This window comes from Pygoscelis adeliae, unplaced genomic scaffold (genome assembly GCF_000699105.1).
Source record: "Pygoscelis adeliae isolate BGI_AS28 unplaced genomic scaffold, ASM69910v1 Scaffold27, whole genome shotgun sequence".
Classification (NCBI taxonomy): Eukaryota; Metazoa; Chordata; class Aves; order Sphenisciformes; family Spheniscidae; genus Pygoscelis; species Pygoscelis adeliae.
Genome location: NW_008825410.1, coordinates 9,871,921 through 9,884,552, shown reverse-complemented (window position 1 = coordinate 9,884,552; position 12,632 = coordinate 9,871,921). Strand labels below are relative to the sequence as shown.

At 41.2% G+C, this 12,632-nt stretch overlaps 1 protein-coding gene across 1 annotated transcript in view; it reads right to left on the bottom strand.

The window, feature by feature from the left end:
- The window catches only part of GPR158 (G protein-coupled receptor 158), a gene marked incomplete at its 5' end in the record, with an annotated part of 203,150 nt that overhangs the window by 10,414 nt on the left and 180,104 nt on the right, over positions 1 to 12,632 (bottom strand). Inside the window, one exon of the mRNA XM_009330617.1 lies at positions 9,190 to 9,428. Coding sequence (XP_009328892.1) covers positions 9,190 to 9,428 — 239 coding nt within the window. The remainder of the gene's footprint in view (positions 1 to 9,189; positions 9,429 to 12,632) is intronic.

The window sequence follows — 12,632 nt, the reverse complement described above, 5'->3', positions numbered from 1 at the left end:
TATGCAACACAAATAGGGAATAGCTTTTAAAACACAAGGTAAAATAACAGAGTTCCTAAACTTGCTAAGTTTAACGCAGCAATAACAAACAAAACAGACTGATAGAAAACCAATTTATTATCTAAACCACTAATTACACAGCTTAAATGTATCATATAGAAGCTGTGCTTGAGGGGGGAAATCAAATTCATATAATTAGCTACAGACTATTAGTGCAATTTGTAACAAAAACCTGAAGGTGTTATAAAATTTTGCTGTATTGTTTTCTATATGACCTTTTTGGTTTCTCAATATAAAATAAGGTGACATATTAATGTATTTATTACGCCAATGAAAAGCACTGATATAACTAACTTCAAATAGATAGATTAGATAGATAGATAGATAGATAGATAGATAGATAGATGGATGGATAGATAGATAGATAATGGAGCACATCTGGCCACCATGCAGCAAGGTTCTTATGTACCATTGATCTCTGAGGTCTTATTAGTTCTGTCTATGGCACACTAGTGACTGTTTTGTGCCAAATATCTTTAATGATTAAAATCTGTGAGATGTGATATGAAATTTCTATTTCGCTTGCTGAATAATTTTCTACTACAAGCCTGGTGTAGAAGAGTGACTTCCTGACCACTGAAGGAATATTTTAGCATATTGCAAACCTGCCAAGACCAAACTCAAAACTCAAAACACATGATCTTGTTCCTTTAAGTATGATTTATCATAAGGCTTACAAATTAGCCCATTTTACATATTAAGAACAAGAACAAGATATACCTTCTTTTACCCTTCTGAAAAATGATGGAAATTCCTGGAGAGAGAGCTGTCAACAGCTATCTGGACAGAAAATGTGGAGTCAAAAAAATAAAGCATAAAAGAGCTCTGAAAAAACTTGCAGTAGCTATTCTATAACTGCCCAAACGAGGCATTCAGATTTTGGGTGCAAACGTCTGATAAGAGAGTAAGAAAAGGTACAGCTGCTTTAAAGGCATAAATGGATGTAGGTATTAATGGAAGGTAAAAGATGAAAATGTAATCTGGCCTCAATATGTCATGTGCACAAATGAATTAATCTTTAAATATCTCTCTTCCTAGTCACTACGTATTTCCTGTCCACATCACCTTTTATCTGGTCTTTGCACTATGTAATCAACCTGCTCAGTTATATTCTTTGGTGTTTAAAAACCACGACTGTTCATTTTCTTTGCAATGCCCATCATGTTTTTAGAAAATGGAGCATTTTGGAACACTTAGCTTGGTCATCCAATACACTGGACCAGACTCATGCCCGATGCCACCAGCCTGTTACAACTACGAGTGCGCCATGTCTGCTCACTTGAGATTTGTTTAGGCCATGGCTCATATTCTGCATCTTCTGATAACGAAGGACAATGATAAATGTTCACAGTATGTGATATGTATCTGCTCTATAGAAAAGAACAGACTCAGGGTTGGTGTTATTGACTTAATCACATTTCCTCAGAAGATCTGGGTTAATATATTTACTACGTTTTGCTAAACATGCAGTTGTCTGTGTTGCAAATTATTCTTTCGTATTTAAAGCCAGTACAAGGCAAAGCCGTATCCAGAGACAGTCTCTGTGACATTTTCTTTCAGTGTCCATTAGCTGAGTTGTGTCATGCCTTACACAGCACAGCGAATGCAGACTGACCCGCTCCTGCCTGTCCAGCCCCCAGCACAAGTAAATTCCTGCGTTAACGCATATCCCCTCTCATTGCCTGCCCTGCAGATGTCTGTGCTTCGCCTGGCTGCACAGAACTGCAGAGCGAAATATGACTGAAATGCAGCTGAAAGCAGTGATCAAAGTCACTTTCCTCTCTTTCAAGATTTGGAAAAGTCATTGAGAGCCTCCTTACGCTTGAGTGGGTACGGGAAGAGAACACCCACAGATGACAAACGGGGTAAAGGCAGTAAGGGAATGACTTCAGGAGAGTTAAGAAAAAAAGGATTCAGAAAAGCAAAGATCATATAAGGAAACATGAAAAATCAAGAAATGTAAAGCTGGATTTTTGAACATGGCTTACACACCAACCCTTCTTAGAGGCCTTAGGAAAGTACTTCATCCTTACTTCTATGGCTTTGCTGTCTCTAAGAACTGGACAGCACTAAAATAAAAATACCACATATGCAGCCTTAACTTGCTCTCTTTTGCATATATAATCTTCAGTTAACTATATCATTTCTTAAGACACCAGACATTTAATGCATGTGACAGAGTAATTCCAGAGATAAATCAAGGTTGGCTCTGTAATTTCTTGCAAATGACATTTAAATGACATTTAGATGTCTAGTGAATGACAGAAAAGACTGCAGGGGAAAAAAAGCAGTCTTGTGCACATGCACAACTGAATTCTAACTTTGTACCTCAAGCTTCTGTGCATATGAAAAAAGTCCCCACTCAAGCTAAACTTCGCAGAGATGATCACACAGAGCATTTCTCTTGCTATTTGGGTGCCAACCTAGGCATTTTTGCTGAGATTTGCAGCAGAACTAAGCACCCAGGGCTGTATTTGTAGACAGTGAGACCATACATAACATGTTATATATAGATTTGTAACTAAGTCAAAGGCATTGCAAAATGGGCACCCAGATTAAATGGACCATATAACCCTAATCTTATCGTGCCTCAGCTCTGGCTGTGTAAAATGGGGATAATGCCACCCTGTCACTGCAAGATGACAGCAGAAATAAATTTATCCAGATTTGTGAACAGCTTAAATCCTAAACTGTGAGTTTCCTTCCCGCCATGGTCAGGAAAGGAAAGTGAGTTATTTCAGGCTGTCCTGGTTGCTTCTCAGCCCTCCTACCCTGCCAGAAATTCCTTTCTCTTGTGCTTCTTCAGGCCAGCCTCTCGGTGGAGATGGCGGTGGGCTAGAGCTGCTGAAAGGAGCTCCCTGGAGCCAGGATACCCATCCCCATGCTCGCTTGCACTCTGCTGTCCAAAAGCTACCTGCAAAAAGAAGACACCCCTGAAGGATTAAAGCCCGTTTTCATGACTGTATGATGTTCTATGTCTGACCACGCTCATTTGCTTAAAAAGCACCGTCGTAGGCCAAGAACAGGCCACTGCTCTCCAGAGACGGTGACATGCTCTGCTTCCTTTCCTTACACTAACAAGGGAGAGCCCATTACAGCTGCAACTTGACTAAGTTCGTTTGGTATTCTGAACTTTGTGCTGTTGGTAAAACAGTACTGTTCCAACAGTTACACCATTTTTTCCTCAGGTTTTGGACACAAATTACTGATTTACAACTCTACTTACATCCATAAAACAGCTACAACAACTCATCTACTTCTCCATCACGCTTCATTTCATCAGACTAATGTCTACATTTTAAATCCCCTTTACTGAAATGAAGTGAGCTATGGATCTGGAAGCATGGCTTTTCCATTCATTCATTCACTCAGGGTGCCGGCTGGAGCTGAGCATGCACCACTTTAAAACAGGAAAAAAATTGTGTTCTCGATTGCTCCTGTGTTGCCAGCCAGCGCAGCCTCTTTCTGCCTCACTGCGTCTAATCTCCCACCTGGTGAGAGTTGCCAGGTCATAGCAGAAGTTTTTTTCTTCAACTAAAAGGTTTTTCATATATTGCAATGAACTGTGATTACATGTATAATCATGTGTTGAGTTATTGCTAGCAAATTATAAATTACCAGAAGTTTATCTGTCTCTCTCACCATATCTCAGCATCAATTTAATTAGCTAGGCACAGCAATACAGAGACCTATGTGTGGAGTAACAATGAATGGTGCCAAATCCTGACTTTTTTTTTCTACTGGAACTTCCATGGCCTGTGGCTGTGCAAGGCTGAAAGAAGAGCAGGGGTCTATGGGCTGGCAGGGGGGCACAGCACAGTCCGTCCCTCACACAGCCACAAGTCTGCCTTGCAGGTCCACTCGAAGTAACGCAAGGGACAAGCTGACCCACGGTCTACAGGCCCCGTGGCTTGAGGGTGACCTAGAGATGGCTTTTGCTGGCAATGGAGACATATCCACTGACTTGAGTGTGAGCAACATGCCTAGGAGTCTCACTGCATGAAACATATGCCAGCACCCAGGTCTACGATCTCCAGAAACTCCCCTCATTTCTGCATTTCTCTTAGCCCTTATACTCATGCATTTTATTGCTTCTTCTACACAGATGTGCTGTCCTGCCTCATTCTTTCCATAGCCCACTTGTTATTAAAGCCAGCTGGCCACTATTCTGTCTCTGTGTGCCCCATCATCTGCTTCACTTGTGTGCGGATGAAGGAGGGAGAACAGAATCAGAAAGTTCTACCAGCAGCAGCTGAAAGCAAGCTGAGTGTGGGACCTCTACTCTCACATCTTATAGAGGATGCAAGCAAATGCCAATGGTCTCCAAAGTACTTGAAGGGCTGGAAAGACTTGGAGCAGTACAAGAAGTGGATTAAAAAAAGGGTGTGCAAAGACAAGATCAAGTCAGGGCATCTTCCAGCCTCTCCCAAAGCCATCACCTCCCGCAGGTGGCTTGCAGAAGAATCTGAATATGGCATTTACCAATATATAAACATGCAGCTAAGGTAACCCAAATATGGTTTCCTTAGCAGAAATACTTTGTAGAAATGGTGCCTAAATAAAGGCTACGGGATTTCACCTGTGATGTAGCAGATACCAAGAAAAAGCAACATTACTGCAGGGGGTAATGCAACCCAAACTGCTCAACCTGTTCCAGCTATGTTTGAGAAAGGAAACCAGAAAAATGTTGGCTGGTCATTGTTTAAAAAACAATTTATTTTTTTTTAAAAGCTCCATTCTCCATCATCATTGAGCATGTTTTATTTTAAATTAAATTGAAATAAACAGCTAATCTGAGATGAGCGAATTGTCCCACTTGATTTAGTCTCTTTTCATAGAGGAGACATTCTGCACCACTCATCAGATTTGTTGCTCTTCCCCATACCTTTTCCAGGTTTACCATATCCTAGAGATGAGGGACAGAAACCACACACAGTGTTGGTGATGCGGACTGTGAAAGAGGTGTACATGGTGGCAGGAGGAGTGGGTTACAAGCAGGAAAGGGACAAGGCTCCTTCGGAAAACAGGATTCTTTTCCTATTTCTGCTGCAAACATTTTATACAGCCCTGGTCTTATCACTTAGAGTAAGCTTTTCACAACTGATCACTATTTTTACATGATACATTTTCTGAGTATCTAATGTGAGAACTGAAGCCAGATCTTCATCAGTGCTGAATTCTAACAAGTGCCTCCTGGTTGTGCTTTCCACATAGAGGAGGCTACAAACAGTACTCTGAAAAAACAGTCCCCAGATGTCTCAAGACAGACACTCAAAATGGATAGCTACTGTTAACAATTTTGGCTTTAATCTTTGTACATCGATGCTAAGGAGAACACGGCTTAAAAATGCCCATTTGGAAACAAACAGTTCTTTATTCATTGCATGCTCTGAACAACACACCCCGAATATGGCATAGGGCCACATCAAATGGGGATAACAAAAAGAAATAATAATCACTCATTCGCTGAATTCAGCAGAGGGCCTGTAGAAAATTTAATAAACAGCCTCGTAAGGCTGTATTACAATGCCCTAGCTCAAAACTGTACAGGCAGTCTTAATGCCCAATCTGTCAGAGCCTGTCCTGGCAACTCATACCCTCTTTAGATGCAAAGATGATATAGGTTAAATAGCAACAAATGAAGAGTGGGAGGGAGCTCTTTTGGGAACAGCCTGAAATACTTACTTTGTTCCTTTCCTGGCTGAGGGCATTGAGTAACCATGACGCAGCCTCATGTTTGAAATCCTCTTGATGCCCAGGACCCAAAGCGTGACCCGCTGATGTATGGGCTACTGCAGCAGCTCAGGCCAGCTGTGCGGGAGCAGCCCAGCTCCTGCCAGCCGGGAATCAAACCGGTGCTGCAGGAAACTACCTCCCTGCACTTAGTTAATACCTGCCATTCACTTCTGGTTTAAAATAAAACATTGAAAAACACACACAATGCATGGGGGGATTTTTAAAAACAACAGTTCAAATCCTATCCACTCTGGGTGAAACCCTGGCCCTGCTGAAGTCAGGAACATCCACCTGCCAAGATTTCACCTCTGCTTTTTATTTGTGTTTGTGCACGCATGTTTATCTCTCTGCCTGCCTTTCTCTCCTGCCTGGGACTTTGTTCATTAAGCTTATTATTTTGCCTTTTTTTTCCAGTTTGTAGGAAGTTCTTTTAAATCCTGTGCTGATATCTGTTTCACTTACAGGATTTTTCCCTCAGGATAAAGAATAATAGTTTGCTTTGTGACACTGCGAGCCCTTAGGTACCAAAAGTTTATCACTTGATTTTTTTTCTAACTTGGAATCTAGCTGTGACAGGTAGAAGTATAGAATATATTCAGGCCATAGGAAAAAGGCTTTGTGGGTGTCATGGTTTGACAGTGGGTGAGTGTTTTCAAGCCCTCAGGTCTTTCTCCAAAATCTCAGATTGTCAACCATGCCATGGCTTGTCAACGAGACAGATGCCCCAACCTTGAAAGCGATGCAGAAATGAACACAAAGGAAATAAAAGAATCTAGGCAAGTGACAACTAAGCTACCCACAAGTATCCAACCTCAAGGAAAATGCATACTAACTTACATTACGTTATGTAGATAAAATAAGATTTACTGAATGCTAATTTTTCTCATCAGCATATCACAGAGTGCAGAGGCAATGCTAGAAATGGTGACAATCTGTGCCTAAGTCCCTACTTCTCTCACAGAGAGCATCCTCTTAAACTTAATGGAAATGTAAATATAAAACATTCACTGCAATGAAAGTCTACAGAGATAGAACCTAAGTAGCATGATTAGTATGGAAAATGCTTCGTAAATCCTAACTCTCCGGTAGCATAAAGGATTCATCTCATTACGACTTTCTAACAGAGCCTTGTTAATTCTCGCTTCACTAATCTGCAACCTTGAAAATTCCCTCTCCACATTTCAGTACAGCGTTGACAGCCAAGTGAAACAGGGAGGTATTCCAGCAAGGGCTATAGGTGATGGAATATATTACAAAACACTCACTAGTTTTAGATAAAATACTGTGCCTGACTAAATTAAATGAAATAGCAAGTCTTTCATAAATTATCATCCAGCATTTTTATTTTAGCATTTTAAAATAAATATCATAATCTATTAATTAATTTATCACATAGACTCTTTTGCAAGGCTGCTCCCAGTCAATTATAGGAATAAAAGGGGTTCTGCATTATGGGTATTTCTCCTGACACATCTCTGAGAAAAAGTATCTAATTTTGGAACTAGTTCCTACTGGCTGTAAGCTTTTCAGACTGCTATTAACAATAAAAATCTTGAAGTGGATATACATACACATACATACACACACATATATATAAGTATATATATAGACACACACATGTTAGTACAGACTTGTAGGTGTACATCTCCTGGTACCGCTAATGTGGCTGCGTAGTTTACTGAAGACTTGCACAAACATAACTCTTCTTATAAGGTAGTTTGGGTAAGAAGGCAAAATGACAGAATATAAGAAATCCTGCCCAGTTTTGTTCAAGCTTGAGAGCTGGCTTTGCCTCTACTGCCCTTGAGTGTATTTTGAAAAACATTAAAAATCCCTCTAAATGTAAATATACCTTAAAAAATGATCCTTGTTTTTTCCAACACTAGGCAGATAGCAACTTACGTAATTTCTTACCAAAAAGGGACTACTGATCATAATTAGGTATTAAGATCTGAGTTGTTAATCACTTCACTACCATAGCTATAAAACCCAGAGAATAAAAACATTTGTTTGCCATTATGCAACAACCACCACGATCGAAGTTTTAATAAAACTACACTGTATTACTGGCTGTGAAATGCAGTAACATTTTGATGCAAAATGGATTAGTGCAGATGACATCATCAAGTGTTCCACATTTCATTCTCTTTTGCTATTAATTTTACATCATCTCTGGCAATAGTACTAGTCCATTACTGCAAAGTATAGTTACATTTTATCCGTAGACCGCTCCAAAAGGGCCCAAACCGAGACGTGTTTTGAAACGTACTCCTTTATACTCCTCCCTGCGTGGTTTACCAGTGAGCATACTGACACATGGGGTACCAGTGTGCCTGATTGCCTCTGAGATCTTACACGAAGGAGAGAAGAGCAGAGCACAAGGGCACCTTAGAGCCACGGAAGGTCCTTGGTGAAGCTGGCAGCAGTGTTCTGCCCTTTAAAACTGCTGTGCATTACTATGCGCTGGCTTTCTGTACACCACTTTCAGAGAAAACACCCCTCATACCCCAGGCTGCTTCTATCCATCTGCACTCTCATGTGGAGGAGCCAGCATTACCTCTCCCTAATCCTCAGCAGCGGAGCTCTGTCAGTGGGACGTCCATGGGGGAAGCAGGGAAAGGGCGGAAAGGTAAGAATTTGTTTCAGATTTCACAACACTGATGTATTTGAGATAGTGGGTGGTACACCTGGGCTGTACTAGAAACAACGGCTCTAGGTGCAGAAGCACTGAAGCTGTCCAGCCATCGGGAGGAAGCACATTACACTGTATAACTGCACCTTGGCATGAGGAACCCACTGTTTGTTATAAAATTAAGGAAACAAAAATGTGTCATTTTCCTCCTACGTATGAGTTCTGCAGCGTGTCATTTTTTAGCTCCTGCCTATCCCATGCATTGAGAGCACATCTAACAAATACGTTAAGTTGGGACGTTTGAAATGCATTTCCTATTCCCATTGCTTTGATACTAATTTCTGTAAGGTTATGAAAGAGTGGTCTTGCAAGTTCTTTCCCTCCTCACACACAAGAGCTCTGCCCAGTTCCATGGTGCAGAAGCAAAAAGCTTCTGTTATTCTAGTCACAATTTCTCACTTTAATAGTGTAGAAGAGCATATCTTCTGCCTTCAAAGACGAAATTTCTTGAGCACCCATCACTTTGTTACTACACTCCAAGTTACAAACCTTTGAAAGTCATAAAAGTCTCAGTATATTTTAAATGTTTTACTTCTCAGCCCATTTAAAAAAAAAAAACAACAGTATTTCTTTTCCCTAGAAGCTTTTCACATGATGTTACGCAGTCTGACAAAACTTTAAGATATTCTAAAAGAAGAAAAATGAAAAGGCAACCAAGCTTTATTTTAGAAATTAAAAGATAAGCTAGAAAATGAACATACCAACAGCCATCATGTAATCCCAGCGGTCTATGAGGCACATATTGAAGATCAGGTGGTCAGATGTTTGCCCTTGGCCAATGAGTGGAATGTTTCTCTCCAAATTTTGGGTTATTGCAGAAGTCCAGCCAACGAGAAACCAAAAGACTACCAGGAGAATAACAGCCAGCATCCTCATCACTCGTCCACCTGTCATGTATGGAATACGCTGAGCAGTTCGGGACAGGAATACCTTCAAAACCCTGAAAAATTCAGACAGTGCAGAATTAAAAAGAGCACTAGCCGTCTCATAGGAATTAGACTTTCATTTTATTTCACCATCAGATTATTGAAAAAAATTATCAACATTCTATCCCCTGACAGTATGTACAAGAGTGAAATTCGAAACATTATTACTTTCACATTCATCGTATTTAAATGGAACTGATTGCTGCCCAGAGAGTGCTACACAGCACTAACAGAAAATTTTAGCTATGCTTATGTTAGAGGCATGCATTCACATGCTGTGTTGTCAAGCTGTTTTGTACCTTCCAGCTCCCCGTGGAAGAATCCTGTCTTTGGAAAAGGGAAAGTCATTTCCATAAAATAGCAACCATGTGTGTGAGATTTCATTTCGTTTTGATGCTGTCTGTCTGCTCATCCCCAATCATACTATTTCCAGAGAAAAAATTAGCACTTCTTGGGTATTTTTCCCATTGAGTTTGATGCTTCTGAGACAATACCTTACTCCTCATAGAAATAACTGTGGAAGGCACTTTGCTAATTAAGCGTTTTCTGACTTGTTTAGAGGCAACAACATGTTTTTCAAGCTGTTTTTCAGAACCGTCATAAGAAAAGCCACATCATATGTCAGGCACATATACCACGTAGCAGCCATTGAACATGTAGCACTCACTTGAAAAATATTTGCACTCACTATTAGGATAGGTTTACTCCTGCCAAGAACTGTTCAAGGAAATATCACCTGCATTTTCTACCCACCACCACCTACTATAGCAGAAAAAGGTCCTGCTGAGAGCATGAGGGCAACCATATTTGAGGAAATTGGCTCAGGAAGAGGGAGTAGTTTGACTCTTCACGTAGCACAGAATCTTGCAACCCAATGCCTGCAGCACAGGATCTGACAGAAGCATCTAACCTCCTGGTGTTTTCCTACGAGAAAAGGATGCTACAGGGGCTGCTGCTGCCATGGCAGTGCTCCTGCCATTGCAGTGCTCCTGCCTTGACCCTGCCAAGTTCCTAAGGCTGGGCAGAGAGGAAAGGCTCTCACTGAAGTTTTTATGTACCCAAACCTTTTGAAACAGATGAGCTGAAGTTTAAAGGCTTTTTTAGAGATTGGTGTGAGGAGCCTTTCAAAGTGAAAAGGTGAGCTGTTTCAGTGCTTTTGTCCTCAAAACCATGGTGGTTCCTGATTTCTGAGCATGAGCATGTCCAGTGAATACTCTTGATATCCATGAAGGGACAAATTATCATTGAGGTTTAGGGAACTTGAATTTTTTCAGAAAGTTGAGTTTTCAAATGCTCTTGTCAGCTCTCAAGTCTTTTCAGTGTACCAAGCACCAAGCCACCTCCCAAGCCGTTCCGTGGCCAGGCCCGCCTTTTCAGCAAAAAAAATTCACACTCCAGATTAATATTTATGCTTGTATTTGTTTAAGAGAAGGCAGAAGCAACTGGCGCTGCCTCTCAAACAAATAATAGACCAGTGTCTTTTAAGGCAGAAGCACAAAAGCTTTTCCAGATCCATAAAAATGAATCATCGTTTGACTACAAACACAGCCTTCACAGTGTGCATTAGGTGAAGTCAGAGATCTGAATATGTTCAACATTAGTCAGCTGTTTCCCTCCCAACAGTTACTCCGCAGGGAGTCACAGTTTTTGATCTTTCCATGTTCGATAGATGTTCTGCTCTCCCTTTACAGATGCTAAGTGTTTTATGTTGTAAGCCGCTTCCCAAAGACTTCAGGCAGGATAGACAGACAACTCCACAGAGGCAAGGCAGGCGACTCCCTCTGCATTGCTCAGCCACACCACTACCGTTCCAGGGCAGCACTGGTAAATCCTCGTTTTTAGAACACTAAAAATCAATAAGCGAAGGCTTTTCTCCTCCCTGTTGTGAATGCCGATCAATACTTAGCTTCTTTGAAGGGAATGAAAAGGTATTCTTTTTGTAATGCACTGGAAAACACCATCTTTTCACAGATACAGTTTGCCATTTGAGAAAAATATCACACGTTTATGAAGCTTTAAGAATTGCAGAAATCATACAAACCAGTTGAGAACTACTAGAAACTTTTCTTTTCTTTGTATTTTGGCTCTCCAAAGTCAATTCTTGGTGATTCTACTGAAAGCCAACATGTGATCCTTTTCTGGACATAACAAGGCAGGACCCATTACATTTTTTTCCCTACTAGCTCATTAACTGCTGACTGTGAGACAGCTTTCTAAGGGAGAGGGGTGGGCTGCTACCACATTATTGATCTAAGCACAGTGAAACAAACAACATTTTGCAATACAGCAGTCAACCCCCCCAATTTGGATCAAACCACATTTCTTTTTTTCTCATCTTTTTCACAAAAATAAGTGTCCACCACCACCACCATTTCTACCTTGAACATGTAGGCCTACATGTAAACCAAACTTTACACTTTTTTTTTCAAAAATCCTTTTTCTGAGAAGCTGTAAAGAAAGCTGGGTAAGATGTGTAGTGTTGAAAATCTCCTCTCCAGAGGCTGTGGCATAAAAGTACTCAACCAGAGCATGAGCTCCAGAGTTGCAATTCCCTCATCTTCCTGCCGCAACATGAATCCAAACCTGCATTGCTCACCACAAGCAGACATGCTCTGTCTCCTCTCATCTCCTATGTATTATTGAACATGTATCAAAGCAGAGGCAAGTGCCCAGGAGTTTCCCCTCCCAAGAGCATGCCTACTCACCAGGCTGGTGGGTCATTTTCCTTCCTGTACCTCTGAGTCATATACTATCAAAGTTCACCATAAAAAAGTTAAATTGCTGCAGTATGAGACCAAATTGCCTCAGCGAACATGTATTGTCTGATGACTGGTACCCTCCATCAGAAAATTGGGGAGTTCTCAATTCAAACCCCTGCCCTGAGTTCTGAGTAGACAACGCTCAGTCCCCCTTTTTCGCACTGTCCTGTATCTATATATTGGGTTGAAAAACCTATCGAACAAATGAGAGAGATTTCTCACAGGGAGGTAGGAAGTGGAGCTGGTGGGCTGCACCTATACTAGGAAATTAAATATGCCCAGGGTTGTCCCTGGCACTGATGCCAACCGGCACAGAACAGACGGCATCCATACTATTACCCTCCAACACAGGGCTGCATGCAAGCTGCCCACTGCAATGGCCTGTGCCAACTCCTGAACCATGCTGGGAAACAGCTTGGGAGCATTCAAGTTAGCACGGGCCAAGGGCAAGCCAGGGAC